Here is a 17512-nt window from a genome sequence, read left to right as displayed (position 1 = left end):
TTCCACTTACAGTTTGATTTTGCTTAGTTTGTATTTTGTGTTGTGTGCCTTGTTTAACTTTGCACTTGTGATTAGCACTTCCTGGTTGAAATATCTTCACTATACCATATCTGAACTACAGTATGGAGGTGTGGAGTAACACCTACAAAAGCTCCCTACAACCACCATGTACACTTCAGAAGAGCCATAAGGATAATTAATAATGTAGGCTATCAAGAACACACTAACATCATATTTTTAAAGTCCGTGTAAAGTAAGAATAAATATGTGTTCTGAGTTTGACACACCACAGAAAAGTGTGTTGTTAATCACCCTGCCAAATTTGAATGATTAAAAAAATATATGAATTTAGGCTTCAAAGTTGTGTAAAATTCTGCCTCTTTCTCTGCTACCAAACGCTGTGGGAGTGCCCACTGGGAAACCCCGCCCCCTGCCAAGTGTCATCTGTCAATCAAAGTCACCACCTCTACCCAAAACATGGACGCTAGGTTTAAGAGCTTTCTGCTGTGAACTTGGCGGCTAACTCAGCTAACTGGCTAACTGTAGACTGTAGTAGCAGTAGTGCGCTGAATGTATTTATACCTCTACCTCTGCTAATCACTGCCGGGTTATGTAACGCAGCAGTGATTTTCAGACCCGCCCACTAAATCCTGAACACAGAAATGTTGAAACACAGTTTGTGAAGCCTAGCTCCACAATTCAAATCTAAATGGTTGAAATGCTTTTTACACCTTTTTTATATATGACCTATTTAATGTGTTAAGAAGAAAATGTCTGAATTCATTTTACACTGTCTTTAAAGTCACAACTCAAGTAATGCTCAAACATTATTCTTATTCAATTTTTCAAGAAGTACAGGGATTGTGAAGGGTTTTGACAATCACCAGGTGTTTACATAGATTTATATGTCAATAAGATTAGAAGTAGTTATTTATGTATGAGTAAATTGTTGCTTTTTGGGTAGGCTGCTTCAGCAATGATGGGATGCCCACCACCTGCCGACTCGAAGAACTGTTGTGAAGTGGAGCCTTTCTCAGCTTTTTGCATTTGAGATGGAATAAACCATAATTTAGAGGGATAAGTGGAAGAAGTTGTTTAAAGAAGAGTTTTTTTTATGATTTTGCTTGATTTAAAAAATCTTTGGGTGTAAAAGTACATTGGTGGAGGGCTTGTGGGGCCATTAGAAGCTGTACAATTCACCTGTAATGCTTGTGGTGATGACTTCTTTGCTTCATATTGCTTCATAAGTGTATGATTTGAAAATATATCATGATGAACAAGCTGTGAGTATTTAGAGTAAGATCAACACCATGCAAATGGGTTCTGGTCTTCTTAACAAAACGGCCCCAGACTGTCAGAGTCCACAACATATCATCATCCTCCATCATCCTTAACACTGGTTCCCCCCAAGGATGCCTCCTGAGCCCTCTGCTGTACACACTGCTCACTATCTAACCAACCACATAGTGGACACAGCAGTAGTGGGATTACTGACAACAATGAGTCAGTGTACAGGCAGGAAGTGAATGAACTGGAGAAGTGGTGTGAAGTTAACAACCTCATCGTCAATGTTAACAAAACAAAGGAGATGATTGTGGACTTCCGCACACCTCCGTTAAGTTGGCACAGGGAACCATCGGCTGTAGCCTGCCCACCATCGCAGACATCTACTGACAGATGCAGGGACAGGGTCTCCTGTATCATGAGAGACTCCACCCACCCTGCACATGAACTGTTTGCCCCCTTCCCTCAGGCAGGAGGCTGCGTAGCATCCGGGCAAGAACCACAAGGCTGAAGAACAGCTTCTTCCCAGATGATGTTAGACTGATGAACTGTGCACCACACTGCCTTGTTATAACACCGCATACACACTGAGCTACATGTCATTGCTGCTGTAACGCCTCTCAGTATGTTTTATTATAGATTTTCTTTATTTTATCTCATATTTGTGTATATGCATGTATAGATATGTAGTATATGTTTATATGTATATTAATATATGTGTATGTGTATATACATATATTAGCCATTTTTTTATTTTTTTATTTTGGATTCTCAAATGAATATCAAATGAACGAATGATACAAAGACCTAATTACCTGCTGCAAATTTAAACTTACACTAAGTCTACTCAAACACTTATAGCTCTGTCCTTCTTTAAGTCACTTTCTCACTAATCCTGCAGTTATTTACATGATATTCAGATCTACTAGTTACTTTAGCTAAGCAGTTAACATTGACACTCATCAACCTTACTATTTTTTTTTTTAAACTTTTCTTATAATTTCTCTATATAATGACATCATTTGTTGATCTGCAATGACATAACAATATTGTTAGCCTGGCTGTCTTTAGGATTTGGGTTCCTAATAGCAAAAAAGAAATATGGTTTTCGTAATTTTTGCTATTAAATTGGCATAGACTTCCTGCTAGATGGACTGTTACACCACAAAAGGTGGCGTGACAATGACGCAAATGTATAATACATATGTGGGTCAATTCATGGATGTATGATAACATTTCTACTATTACTCCAATATGAGACTGGGACACATATTAATAAGGAACCAAAGGCTGTGACCACTATCAAACCTTTTGTAAAATAAAAATTCATGCATCAGTGACTGAATTGCACAAGGTGGAAGTTAACTGGGAGAGGCAGATTAATGGTAATATGTCCATAGAAACTTTTGATAATAAAATAGCTCTGAGATCTATTACTAAAAGTCATGGAAATACAAAAAGGAAAGCGGTACCATGGTGGCATTTAAATGAATGAAAAGAACAATTCCAACAACAATTTCCAACATATGATACAGACAGTTCAAAAAAGCTCAAGCAGTATTAAGAAAGACCATAAGACAGGGAAAAAGGACATGTTGGAGAAGGTTTTCTGACTCAATTGGCAGCACAACTCCAGTAAGAGTGTGGGAGGTGACAGTTATGTGTTTTAATAATTTGTCTGAGGAGGGAAGAACAGACATGAAAACGAAATCTGACAACATGGAGGTTGTAAGGAAGAAGGAGAACAATGACTGTGCCCGGAAAAAACGAAATATATTATATTATGTTCAAAAAAATTGCAGAAAGTGCAGAAGGGTTGAATAAATGTCTAAAATTGTATAATAAATTATGGGATGAAGTAATTGGAATTAACTCATATCTAAGGCCTTTAAAAAGAGGTTAACAAAACATAGCTCTACTGAAACTAAGGCTAACATAACAAGATGTTACTCAACTAACAGGCCTAACAGAATCATCATCTTCTTCCTCATCATTATTGGCAGATTGCAAACCAACTTCAACTACTGATTAAATTTAGTCCAACTGGGACATGGCCAATACCTCATGTGTGTGTCACAAGGCTGAAACATGCAAACGCATTTCAAGATTTCTTAACTGTTTATGCAGTTGACATGTTCACCTTTTTATGGCTTTAAAGTGAACTGACAAAAGAGTGGACAAACTAGCCAAACGAGCAGTTAGAAAAGGAAACAGACATCCATATTAAATATAATAATATCAAAATCAGAGGGAAAGGGCATTATGTGGCAGCAGCACTAGGATCAGGACATAAGGGGAAGACATTTACATCCAATTCAAAATAGTAGGTAGCATAAGAACCTCCAACAGAGGAGGTAATAATGGCTAAATTAAGGATAGGACACAGCAGGGGCGATTTTAGACCCTTTTTTATGGGTGCTCAAGTACCCCTTAATTTGATCTCAGCACCCCTAAAATTAAATAAATGATCATTGTATTTTTTTTCCGAAAAAATTCAAAAGGTTTTATTGACAGCTTTAATGTACTTTGGATAGTTCTATCATTAATATTGTCTTTCCCTCAGGGTTCATTGTGATTGTTTATTCTGAACCATTATTATTATACATTATAGTAGACCACTCTACTATGTATTAATATGTCTTGTTGTAATTTAAGTTATCCAGTGAAATGAGTAATTTAGCAGGGGTTTGAACACTTGCAGGGCATTGTATGTCACGTTGTCATTAGGAGCTGAGCCCCCCTAAAGGTCTGATCCTAGACTCGCCTCTGGGACACAGCATAGGGAAGCGTTCAACTCGTTTATGTGCTCATTGTCAGGTACCACAAACTGTGCAACTTGTTTTTATCAGCTGCAGAGGGTAAATCACAACGTGGGAAATGTGAGAATCCGACAGGTGTAGGAGTTACCTACTTCCAGTAGGTGGCAGTATTGTAACGCTGTGGCTGCCAGCTGCAGTTAAAGCTCACAGAAGAAGACGCAGAAGACGGAGCGGACTGGAACTACATACTGTCTGGTAAAATACGAAAAACAAGCAGTTTGGGATGAATTTACTAACATCTACTGGGATTTCCACCAAACCCACATTGCCTGAATGACTGTGAGTGCAGCAAATGAAACGGAAACTAACAGCTTGTGAGCCCGCCTGACTCCTCCAGCGACCCCTCCACACAGCGCAGGTAGCATTGACGCCTATTCACTTACTAACGCCCAGTCGCGCAGTAGTAGCTAACGTTAGCTAGCTGGAAAAGAGATTTGAAAAGCCGAGGGGCCAGGATGACAGAGGGTTATATGTGAAGAGCGACCCCCATCCACGGTAAGTCACCTAACTGAGACAGTGTGTCAACCTACACGCTAGCTACTTAACATTACGTTAACCTCAGTCAACTGACAGGAATGACAGTTAGCTAGCTTAGCATGGGCTTTATCCCTTAAGTTACTCTGCACGTCGTCATGTCAGATATGTCTGACAAACTACACAAGGACAGTCCTTTAGAGTGATGGACATTCACTGACAGCACAGGCTGTAGTTAAAGTATCTATGTAGGGGCTCAACGGTACAGACAGCCTCATGACATTTAACTTAATAAAGGCTAGCTTGCGGCAATGTTATAGCTATCATAAATAGATTTCAGATGGATTTTTCAGTGTGGCTTCTCATCTTGGCTTCATATTAGTATTATATTGAGTAAATCAGCTGGTTTGTGTAGACTAAGACATTATTCCCATGCGTGCATTGTTACCCTTCAAAGTGTGTGAAAGGTCGCGGCTGAGTCAGCGAGGCCTCTGGTAATGTTAAACCTGCCGATCAGACAGCAGCCAACAAGCTTCAGCTGCAGTGTTGAAGTTACATGCGTTAAACTAACGTTATATTGTCAAACTGTGTTCATAAATGTATAAGACTAAAGAACGTGGATCAATCAGATCATGCTGATTCCCCCTAGAGGAAGTGAATATGGAAACTACCCATACTACTATATCAGACATGCAATTGAATTACACATGAGTAACGTTGGCAGTGTATTTTTTAAACTGATCTATCCCAACCAACAGTCCACAACTCAAAGATACTCACTTTATTATCATAGCTGAAACTACTCAAGAAGCTGTAGACTGATCATCTCTAATTGTTATTTTTTTTTTAAAAATAACTCAAATAGATAATTTGAATGTCAATACAGTTAAAGATTCTTTTTTGTTGGTTAACTAATGGTTGCAGCTCTAAACTGAAACTAAAACTAAGTCCTGTCTGCTGATGTGGGTCAGACTGTCCCAGATTTCCAGGTGATTTCCTGCCATGTAGTTTATCGCTGTGGCTCAGCACTAGTCTGCTGTCCTGTTCAGTCCCATTTATCAGCTTTATGTGTGCTTAAGGTTCTCATTATCTACACTGCCTTGCTTTTCTGGAAGCTTTAAACAGTTAGTCCAGTCCTCAGTGACATGGTGAAGGTTTCACATATGCTCTACATGGTGTTGTCTCATTGTCTTTAACCACTAATGTATTTCAGCGTTACCTTTGCCAGACATGTTTATAAGTGTGTTTTTAATGTTTGTCCTCGGTCTAGTGCCATGTCTCTGGTTTTCCCACGTCACAACACCAACGCAGTCCACAGCAAGAAGGATAAGAGACTGATGGCTGAGGTGAACGCATCGCCGCTTAAACATTTTGTCACGGCAAAGAAGAAGATCAATGGCATCTTTGAGCAGTTGGGGGCTTACATCAAGGAGAGCGCTTCCTTTCTGGAAGGTACCATCCCACCTGCTAGTTCCTCTCTCTTTCACACTACATCCTCACCTCACCTGCTCTCCAGAATCACTTAAAGTGTTTTACTTGAGCTGAATACACAGAAAAGCTTAGTTTTTTGTAGTGGAAAATGTTTTTGTCCACACAGGATCAACACTGTGGCTCAGCACCAGTCTGCTGTCTGCTGTTCAGTTCCATTTATCAGCTCTGTGTGCTTCAGTTTCTCATTCAATCAAATTATAGAGAATTGAACTTGTCACTCGATGCCAGTTTGCTGATGCCACATTCTCTCTGGTGGTTTTACATTATTACACTGATCAGCTGTTACCATAGCAGCAAAACTGTCACCACTCCTTAGCTTTTAAGCATACACTGTGTCACAGTCACAAACTAAATGGTGCACATGAAACCTAATGTCAAACAATGAAAAATAAATGCAGCTCTGGAGTCAGTTCAAAGAATCAGCTCTGCTCAGCTGTCTATGGAAAGTGAAAGTATGAAAGGACTGACTGACCTTTGTCTGCTTGCCTGCGTATGTTAGACACTCACAAAAATGAAGAGCTGGACCCGGTCACCACAGAAGAGCAAGTCCAGGAGGTTCGGGGTTACCTAACCAAGGTGGCAGGGATTGGAGAAGTGCTTGCTCGCAGACATATGAAGGTGGTCTTCTTTGGGAGGTATGTGTATATATTTCTTACCCTACCCTATCTGCAGATGTATAAATGTTAAATTTGACTTGAAACTAGAGGATTTAACATCAACATAAAGTCTGGAGAGTCTGTAGGTTCAATGCATTGCTAACAGGTTTGTTGTTTGTTCTATAGGACCAGTAACGGGAAGAGCTCAGTGATCAACGCCATGCTGTGTGACAAGGTGCTGCCGTCTGGAATTGGACACACCACCAACTGCTTCCTGAGGGTGGAGGGCACAGACGGCAACGAGGCCTTCCTCCTCACTGAAGGCTCTGAGGAGAGGAAGAGCATAAAGGTCAGCAGGAGTGCTTTTAACATGCATATAGTCTCCATTCCAAAACCTAACCCTACCTCTACAGCTCCAGTGTGTTTGCTGTGTATGTAAAGATTAATGATGATGTTTGTGTTTTACAGACAGTGAACCAGCTGGCCCATGCTCTCCACCAGGATGAGGACCTGGATGCCGGCAGCCTGGTCTGTGTCATGTGGCCTAAAGCCAAGTGTGCTCTGCTCAGAGATGATCTGGTGTTAGTGGACAGGTCAGACACAAGTTAACACTGTTTTATCCACTAATGTACAGTATGTCTTATGTATGAGTTTTTAATTCATAACAAAAGACAAAATGTTGTCGAAGAAATGTCTGCCTCCTCTGAAGCTGGTATTGTTTTCTCTTATCATCAGGAGTTATTACTGACAACAATAATATATGATATTATTAATATATAATAGTATGAACACAGGGATATGGACATTTTTGTCTTCACACTTAACATGAGAGGAAATAGCCAGTGTATTTTAAGTTGGCTCAACACAGCTGTTCTGTAGTCATTATTCACCACTTTACAAGTACAGTAATACATTAGGAAAGAGGATGTACATGTATTTAGGCTTTTAGAAGTGACAGATACATGTACATTTGTAAAAGACAAATACTCAATTCCAGTTTTCTCCTGCATTCTGGCAGTATTTTGTATTAAGAAGCACAAAGTCATTGGTTGTCTTTCTGAGAGTTTATTCGGTCGTGTGCAGACGGACTCCTTGCTGTCTCATGTGTGAGATGGCATGAGTGAGCCCAGAGCAGGAGAAGTTGTCACATTATATACAATACATTATCTTGTCAAAAGGGTGAACTTGTTCTATCATCAGAACAATGTAAACACAATAGTCACGTCATAATGTGTTGTACAATCAGGACAATGGTTAATCAGTAGATTATAACATACATGATGTACACTCAATCAGCAGGTTATGACATACACATAAAACAGTTCATGTAACATAAATGGTGTCATGGTCATCAGATTATGACACACACACAATAATCATATGACATAGTTACTCATTTGATACAGAGAAGATGAATAAAAAGAATTCCAATTACACCAGTCTTAAGATGTGTGATGCTCACCTGTTGGTTTATTCTGCTTGTTGTTTTCTCCTCCAGCCCAGGTATCGACGTGACCACAGAACTGGACAGCTGGATCGACAAGTTCTGCCTGGATGCTGATGTGTTTGTGCTGGTGGCAAACTCTGAGTCTACTCTGATGCAGACGGTGAGACACCACAGCTGTGTGTAAAGATGAAATACTTTTTAAGATGCAACACTTTAACAAATATCATTATAGTGCTGATGTTTTAATGATGTTCCACTGGTGCCTTTTTAAAAAAACAACTGTCAATGATGTCCCTGCAGGAGAAGTCATTCTTTCACAAGGTTAACGAGCGCCTCTCCAGTCCAAACATCTTCATCCTCAACAACCGCTGGGACGCCTCCGCCTCTGAACCTGAGTACATGGAGGAGGTCAGTCAAGTTCACTCATCATCACCTGGAAACGCATGACATGCCTGAAAAACCAATGTTGGGTAGAATGGAAAATTGAAATGCATATGATGTATGTGTAAAGCACTCCTGTGAGTATCATTTGTAAGAGTTAATAGATACACAGTAGGCTTGGCTTAGGGTGTAGCAGGGTATTTACAAATCGTTTTCAACAGCATCAAAAATACAGACACTTAGGGTAGGGCAATATATTGAAATGATATCGATATTGTGATATGAGACTAAATATCGTCTTAGATTTAGGATATCGTAGTATCGCGATCAGTGTTGTCTTTTCCTGGTTTTAAAGCTGCATTACAGTAAAATATGTAATTTTCTGAACTTACCAGACTGTTCTGTTATTTACCAAAGATTTCATTGTGTAAATTCGTGAAAGCATCGACAGTCATCTCTATAATATTGTTGTAATATCAATATCGAAGTATTTGGTCTAAAATATTGTGATATTTGATTTTGTCCATATTGCCCAACCCTACAGACACTCCTCTTTCACTCCTCTTTCTTTTAGGCTCATACAGAGATTTAATATTAATGTGATATATTGTAGTAAACAGTAAGCCCTGCCAGAGGTCAGTGGTCTCTGCTGGGGGAACAGACAGCTGAGCTCAGTGGTGGTGAGGATAATATTACAGGCCTCTGCCCCTGTTTGGGAGCATTTTGGTTTTAGTCCCGATGATAAAGGTGATCCAGCCAATAGGGATGAAGCTGTGTTGCACTAGTGTGAATCAGGGTTACCATATGGTCTAGTTGGAAAATGACCCGAGGAAGACCTCCTGTTTCATCAGCCTCAAATATCCTGTATAGAAGTTTAAAGGCTCCTCAGTTCCACTCAGTATTATCTAACCAAGTTGATAATATAGTTAGCTTCTAATATTTGCTGAGGTTTGGAAATATCTGCTGCTGAGAAATGTGACGCCACATCCAGTCCAGTGGGATTGGACAGGAGTGAACAGGCTGAAAGCAATACTGTATAGACTACAGGAGTTTATGCAATGATTGTATCCTTTTCCCCACATTTCTCCCACAGATAACACTTATGCTGGCAGGTTGGCGTTTCAGTGGTTACTATTGTTTCTGCTCTTGTCTCAGAAGCACATACCTATCACTTGGTACCTGTCACTTATGATTTGAAATGTGGAGAAAAAAGAATGAGTTTCTGTAGAAAGTGGAGGCAACACTCCTCCTTCCTCTCAGCTCACTCTGCTGTTCTCAGCTTCGGTGCTGAATGATAGTGATCAGCTGAACTTACAGGTTTCGTGCCATTGCTGTTTCAGGTCCGCAGGCAGCACATGGACCGCTGCACCAATTTCCTGGTGGATGAATTGGGCGTGGTGGACCGAGCCCAGGCCAGCGACCGCATCTTCTTCGTCTCTGCCAAGGAAGTCCTGCAGGCTCGAGTGCAGAAGGCTCAGGGAATGCCTGAAGCAGGTTAATATTCCCTCTGTGATCACTGACACACTGGAGTATAGTTAATAATAGACTGTATAAGACTTCAGCAGTAAGCACAGTGATGACAGCACTTTATCTTGTTTACCTATTGTTTTTAAGGCTTTGTGTGCTTAGACTACTTTGACTTTTTTTCAATGAAAAATCAGTTTATTTCTCAGTCAAGTATCAGATGTTTCAAACAAGACATAGCCCATGTCTCTTCAGTCTTACATGTTGTTATCCTGTTTCAGGTGGAGCACTAGCAGAAGGATTTCAAGCCAGAATGTTTGAGTTCCAGAATTTTGAGAGGAGATTTGAGGTAAAAATCTCACATGTACAACAACTAAGGAATGAGACTTTAATAGGTTCATGATTACAGATTTCAATATACATTTATGAGTGAGGTCATTTTATAAATGATGCTCACTTCTATGATCTTATTTATCACTAAGACATCAATAGTTTAGAGCTGCGTCACTCACATACAACTGTAATTATCTCTAAGAAACATTACCTCACAGATTGGGGTAGGAAGATTGTTACCAATAGCAACCCAGCAACTCACATACACATTCTGGGCCTTTCTCTGTACTGGACAGTAAATGTTTAACTAGTGTAAACGTTGACCTGAATGTTGTAACCTTTAGTCATTCATGTATACTATTCATTATGTAAAGTCATTAAATAATCTAGATAACAAAAGTTTCTTTCATCTGTACTTGGTTAGTTAGTTAGTTAGTTAGTTAGTTTCCATGTTCATCCCCTGGCCCCCTGTGTGCTGATATGTTTGTTGTGTGCAGGAGTGTATCTCACAGTCAGCAGTGAAGACCAAGTTTGAGCAGCACACAGTGAGGGCCAAGCAGATCTCTGAAGCCCTGCGCCTCATTATGGATTCAGTCCATATTGCTGCACAAGAGCAGAGGTGAGTCAGGTGTTAACAGCTGATTGTACGTGTGTGTGGACTGAGACTGATAACCCCAACGTAATCATCTACCCATACTGGGTTAAATGTCATCTTGCAATTATGTGTGTCTGTGTGTGTGATTATGATAACCAATTAGAGTTTTCGACCTGGGGAAGGAGGCATTTAGTTGTGATGGTTTGGGGCTAGGGAATGCATTATGTCAATGAAAGTCCTCACTAAGATAACTAAACAAACGTGTGTTTGTGTTTGTGTGTTTGTGTGTTTGTGTGTTTGTGTGTGTGTGTGTGTGTGTGTGTGTGTGTGTGTGTGTGTGTGTGTGTGTGTGTAGGGTGTACTGCCTTGAGACCAAAGAGGACCGTCAGGACAGACTGGAGTTCATAGACAAGCAGTTGGACCTGTTGACCATGGACTGTAAGGCCAAGATCAAGAAGATCACAGATGAGGTGGAGAAACAGGTGAGCTCCAGGATTAATATCAACAAACACATAAAGAAAAGCCCTTCATTTCAAGTTAGCACATGCTGATTGTCCTGGTTCAGTTAAGTTGTAATAGAGTGTAAGAGAAGTCTTTCAACAGGAAGTAGTTTTCACTGGTGTTCTTTGTTCATGTACAGGTGTCTAATGCCATGGCAGAGGAGATCAGGAAGCTCAACGTTCTGGTGGATGACTACCACATGGACTTCCATCCATCACCAGTGGTGCTAAAGGTCTACAAAAATGTGAGTGTCCACACATGCATGCTGTCCTTCCCTGAGAATCTGCAGCTCCTAAAGTCTTTAAAATATTGAAAAGTCATGAAGCTATTAAAGTGCTGGTATTGTGGGAAAACCTGATAATGAGCTTTGGGATGGATTAGAGTGATGATGAGACCTCCTGTGCAGTAAAATTACTCAATTCTTTCTCCTTGGTCTTTTTAAGTTTGTTTGAGTGAGGAGTGTTGAAGTAAAACTCATTACCATGTCACACCAGAAAGTCAAATCAGATATGCAGGAAGCTTCATCATGAGTCAACCACTGCTGGAACTTCATCTGTACACTACAACTACATTAAATTAACAACTTTTACTTAGTGATGAAACTCAGCATCAGTGTTCTGAAACATCCTGTTGAAATCTCTACTGTGTAACACAGCAGCTTCTTCTTTCCTTCATTCATGATCACACTCTGCTTCACACACTCTGCTTCACACACTCTGCTTCATACACTCTGCATCACACACTCTGCTTCACACACTCTGCATCATACACTCTGCTTCATACACTCTGCTTCATACACTCTGCTTCACACACTCTGCTTCACACACTCTGCTTCATACACTCTGCTTCACACACTCTGCTTCACACACTCTGCTTCACACACTCTGCATCATACACTCTGCTTCATACACTCTGCTTCATACACTCTGCTTCACACACTCTGCTTCACACACTCTGCTTCACACACTCTGCATCATACACTCTGCATCACACACTCTGCTTCACACACTCTGCTTCACACACTCTGCTTCACACACTCTGCTTCACACACTCTGCTTCACACACTCTGCTTCACACACTCTGCTTCACACACTCTGCTTCACACACTCTGCTTCACACACTCTGCTTCATACACTCTGCATCATACACTCTGCTTCACACACTCTGCTTCACACACTCTGCTTCACACACTCTGCTTCACACACTCTGCATCATACACTCTGCTTCACACACTCTGCTTCACACACTCTGCTTCATACACTCTGCTTCACACACTCTGCTTCACACACTCTGCATCATACACTCTGCTTCACACACTCTGCATCATACACTCTGCTTCACACACTCTGCTTCACACACTCTGCTTCACACACTCTGCTTCACACACTCTGCTTCACACACTCTGCTTCACACACTCTGCTTCACACACTCTGCTTCACACACTCTGCTTCACACACTCTGCTTCACACACTCTGCATCATACACTCTGCTTCACACACTCTGCTTCATACACTCTGCTTCACACACTCTGCTTCATACACTCTGCTTCACACACTCTGCTTCACACACTCTGCTTCACACACTCTGCTTCACACACTCTACATACTGTCTATATACACATTACAACATATAAAGATGCTGCTTTATTCTGATTGGCTGGGGGTGATTGTGGGGGCCACTCCTCCAGATCTAAACATCTTTCAGTGAATAAAATAAAATGTACAGTATTTATTAAAATGAGTCAAAAAAGAGTGTCACATCTTTTAAGAAGTATAACATTTATTATAGCCATCATCAGTTCAGAAACAGTGACAGCAGAGGAGCAGACCTTGATTTAAAACAGGCTTATATTAGAGACAGCCCTTTAGTCATCAAATAGTCATCAAAAATCACTTTTATTTTCTTTGATGCAAAATCATCAATCCCTCTATGTTGACCTGTTGTCTTGATACATTCAGCATACATTTCCACAGTGTTAATTCCATCAGTGCTATAACAGAGTCATGCTGTTCTCACCACATTGCTGCTCTCACTTTCTGTCTTTTAACTCTACATTTCTCTCCTGTCACTTCCTGTCAGTTCTTTGTTGTGTGTGTGGATCAGACACTAGTTGTTGAGGTTTAGCTCTGAGAATATCCTCAGTCCTTCTGACCACCTCCTGAGCTGCTCCAATAAGCCACATTTATATCAGGGTAAAATATGATTGTTTGAGATAAAACAGGATTAAACTGTAATCCTAAATGTGAATATGATGACTCCAAATATCCATGCTTCCCTCTGTAACATCACAGTCACAGTGTAAGGCTCGTCCCCGGCCCCCTGCTGGCTCTCTCTCCTCCAGTATAAAGCTTGTGTAATCTGTGTTATGTAAGAGCAGTCAGATTGAGTCGTGATGTTCTCCTTCAAATCTGCCGGTCTCATTTGATTTGCACAGAGGCCAAAAGTGCCAGTCCTGCTTTAAGCCACCGGCGGTTAGACTGAGCTGGACTAAACATTTCTCTTGTTACTTCAACACAGTCTAACAGCTGACTGAAGCTCCACATCTGTCTGCTTAGTTTGTCACTGACATCTTCACTTCTCCTTCCTCTTGTGGCTGTTAGTAGGAATGAAAGTGCTGACAGATCACACTAATCTAGTCCCAGCCTCTGTGTCTGTGTTACATAACAACCTGAACCACAGTATTCTGAGCTTTTACATCACAGAGCTTCATGTCATTGTTGTCATTCTCTAACCTTTTGTTAGATGTTAATCCAGCAGCTCTTAACCTTTCTGAGCACTTACCATCTTACCATCAGCATACTTACCTCAGTACCCCACCTTGAGGGACATTACTGGCATTCCCTGCTACACTTTGGCTGTGTTCACACTGCAGGCAAATCTGATTCAAATCTGATTCCTTCTCATATCTGATTTTTAGGCCTGACTGTCCACACTGTTTTTAGCAAGTGTCCAAATGGGATTTGGCTCTGTTCAGACTGGGCCACATTAATGACCAATCTGAAGCGGAGACGTCATCTAGCGTGTATTGTGTGATGTCATATAATTGCGACAGCAACAACAAACCCTCGAGCTTAGCTTGAACCGAGGCATCTCCCCAAAGATTAAGAATATGGTCCTCTGTCCATGGACTGATGTTTACGTCCTCTGTTGCCTCCAGTGATATCACCTAGCAACAACAACTGGAATAAGCGCAGGTCTGGTGTCGCATAGAGTGACATAGCGTAGAGACGTAGAGAGACGTCACGGACAGTCAAATCCGATATGAGTGTTTGGAGCTGTTCAGACTCACACACATCTGTCCAAATGAGATTTGAAACTTACTCCCAAAGGTGGTTTCAATCTGGTTTGCAAAAATCAGATTTCATGTGATTTATGACTGTTCAGACTTCATAAGAGCCATCTGGTTCCAATTTAGATTGGCTAAAAATCTGATTTTGGCTTGCAGTGTGAATGCAGCCTTTAAAGCCTCCACTTATACATTAAATACACATTCAAGCTTGTGATTATACACTACTCTTCATCTTTACACAGAGAGAATTGAAGAAGTTGGTGAGAAAGGGGTTACTTTGTCTTCAAACTTTGTTCATCCATAAGATGTTTACTCATCAAGGAGTCAGTTGAGAGAACTCAGCAGCACGTATTCCTCCCTATATAACAGACACTAATAATAATAAAAAAAAGAAAAGACTTTACTCAGCAGTAAGCAGATAATTTCAGACACTCACTGATCGTCATTTAGTGTCATCACATGGACGCCACTTTTTCATCCCATGTGTAATTATTGAGGGCACCATGTAGTGGATACATCGATACATTCAGACACTGAAATAAAAAAGGCGTAGGGCAAATTAAGAGGACTGTATAGTAAACAGGAAGTGATTTTGAACACAGTCCAGGACTAGAATATTCTTGGTTGGAGCACAGCTGGGCTTCTTTGTTGCAAGTCATTCCTGCTCTGTCTTCTTTCAAGGTTTCTGCACATCCTTAAAAAGTCTTTTTTTAAATGATGGTAGATGTTAAATGTTGAGGTGTTGCCTGGTTGCAGAGAGAAAAATGAGTGTGACAACTTATTTTAGTGTTGTCAGAATTAACAATACCAATCAAATTGTAATTAAACATAAAACAATTCATTGAATACCTTTTTAACAGCAGAACAGTGGGACACAGTTAATCACACTTTCCATTAATTTGATTACTTAATGTGATTTAATATACATCATTATATAGAGCTACAAAAACGTGCCTGTCAGTATTTAATAAGCTGAATGTGCACTCATGTTGTTGTAGAAAGGTATTTATTTATTTCTGTCAAGCTCTTAAAATACATTGTATTTCATTCTAAAAAGTTTGCATCAACCCTGTTCTTTCATTTCCTGTCACACCTGTTGTCAGCAGTGAAATGAGATAGCACCAGATGTGTCTTTACAGTGTTTGTTTATGGTTGTGTTTTTTTTGTTGCAGGAGCTCCATCGGCACATAGAAGAAGGTCTGGGTAAGAACATGTCAGAGAGATGCTCCACCACCATCACCAGCGCCCTGCAGGCCACACAGACAGACATGATCGGTAAGTCTCCTCTTATTTCCATCTGAGGCAGCTCATCACCAATAGTCACTGCACATGCTCCCATAGTCACTGTGCTACTAGCAGAATACATGCATGTTACAGTTTTGTGTGTGTGTGTGTGTGTGTGTGTGTGTGTGTGTGTGTGTGTGTGTGTGTGTGTGTGTGTGTGTGTGTGTGTGTGTGTGTGTGTGTGTGTGTGTGTGTGTGTGTGTGTGTGTGTGTGTGTGCGTGCGCGTGCGTGCGCGTGCGTGTGCGTGTGTGTGTAACTGTTGATTTAGGATTTTGCATCTAAAGTAATGTCATGTATGTTGGGACAGTGTGTGTCATTGAGTTCTTTCTCACCATTTGTCCCCCTTTTAGAGGGTCTGAAGCCTCTGCTGCCCACCCCCGTCAGAGAGCAGGTAGACAAGCTGGTCCCTCGTCAGTGCTTCAGCCTCAGTTATGACCTGGCCTGTGATAAGCTGTGCATGGACTTCCAGGAAGACATCAGCTTTCACTTCTCTCTTGGCTGGACCATGCTGGTCAACCGCTTCCTGGGGCCCAAGAACACTCGACGGGCCCTCATGGGCTACAATGATCAGGTAAGGCCTTCTAGGACAAGTATCATACTTTCAGTTTATTTCTTCTAATCCATCCTAAAATGAATGGATTTACAGCTACAGTTTTAGAGTTGCACCTGAGGACATATTTCATAATTCTCATCAGTAAGTGATGGATCTTAGAGTCATTTATGGTTGAAGCAAAAACAGAAGTTATTCGTCTGGTAAATGTATAAGAAGATAGCAGGTCAAACCTGTTAGGATTGACCTGACTGAGCCTTGTGTTTTAGTCAGCTTTTTTTTAAGAGGCTAAATTAGAAACAAAACTAAGCTTGTGATCAACAACAAATATTATTCTTATTAATATCTTAATGAATAATCTTCTGAGACTGAGTGAGTTTCTCTACAGCAGATTTTAGGTAGCATTTAATAAAGAATATTACTCTCTATTTCCCTCAAGAGCTTGACAGATGGCATTCTTAATGGACTCAAAACACAAACATATTAATTTTCCTCTCTTAAACCTCGTACTACTTTCCTGTGAGTTTTGTTTATTCAACTAAATCCTTTTAACTGCACAAACTTAACTTTCACTGCTTATTTTCAATTTGCTGAATGCTGCTTCATCATTCATAGTTTCAACAACCCTAACATGCTTTAGAAGATACTTTGTGCGTTTGTTACATTAAACAAATCCTTTGAGTCCTTCTGTGGGAAAACAGCAAAAGGAAATCGGTCAGTACATTTAGAGGAGCTTAATATATCTGTCAGTGAAGTGTTGAGTCAAGTCAGTTTTATTTGTACAGCTCAATATCACAAAACACACATTTGCCTCGAGGGCTTTACAATGTTCTGCAATACAGATTCTTCTGTCATTGGAATAAGGAAAAACTCCCTAAAATAACCTCAGGAAGGGCAGCAGAGGACAGAGATATGCTATAGATGTTGTGTGTTCAGAATAAAAGACACGGTACAGAGTTGCTGCATGGACAAACAGAGATGTAAGATTATCAGAACAACTGCA

The 17512-nt window shown here is 40.5% G+C and overlaps 1 protein-coding gene across 2 annotated transcripts in view; it reads left to right on the top strand.

Annotated features, from left to right (window-relative positions):
* The first annotated feature begins 4260 nt into the window (after nucleotides 1-4260).
* The window catches only part of mfn2 (mitofusin 2), a 20260-nt gene continuing 7008 nt past the window's right edge, over nucleotides 4261-17512 (top strand). Inside the window, exons 1-14 of one of the 2 annotated variants that reach the window (XM_053317044.1) lie at nucleotides 4261-4461; nucleotides 5848-6029; nucleotides 6568-6703; nucleotides 6851-7013; nucleotides 7133-7257; nucleotides 8163-8271; nucleotides 8412-8519; nucleotides 9833-9986; nucleotides 10238-10305; nucleotides 10787-10908; nucleotides 11240-11366; nucleotides 11525-11629; nucleotides 15847-15949; nucleotides 16310-16530. In XM_053317044.1, the coding sequence (XP_053173019.1) occupies nucleotides 5852-6029; nucleotides 6568-6703; nucleotides 6851-7013; nucleotides 7133-7257; nucleotides 8163-8271; nucleotides 8412-8519; nucleotides 9833-9986; nucleotides 10238-10305; nucleotides 10787-10908; nucleotides 11240-11366; nucleotides 11525-11629; nucleotides 15847-15949; nucleotides 16310-16530 (1719 nt within the window). In that variant the 5' untranslated portion in view covers nucleotides 4261-4461; nucleotides 5848-5851. Of the gene's footprint in view, nucleotides 4599-5847; nucleotides 6030-6567; nucleotides 6704-6850; nucleotides 7014-7132; nucleotides 7258-8162; nucleotides 8272-8411; nucleotides 8520-9832; nucleotides 9987-10237; nucleotides 10306-10786; nucleotides 10909-11239; nucleotides 11367-11524; nucleotides 11630-15846; nucleotides 15950-16309; nucleotides 16531-17512 lie in introns of both variants that reach the window. The other variant, XM_053317043.1, reaches the window with a different exon arrangement.

The sequence above is a fragment of the Scomber japonicus genome, chromosome 4 (assembly GCF_027409825.1).
Source record: "Scomber japonicus isolate fScoJap1 chromosome 4, fScoJap1.pri, whole genome shotgun sequence".
In the NCBI taxonomy this organism is placed as follows: domain Eukaryota; kingdom Metazoa; phylum Chordata; class Actinopteri; order Scombriformes; family Scombridae; genus Scomber; species Scomber japonicus.
Note: the sequence above shows the minus strand (reverse complement) of the source record. Positions and strands in the feature narration are given on the sequence as shown.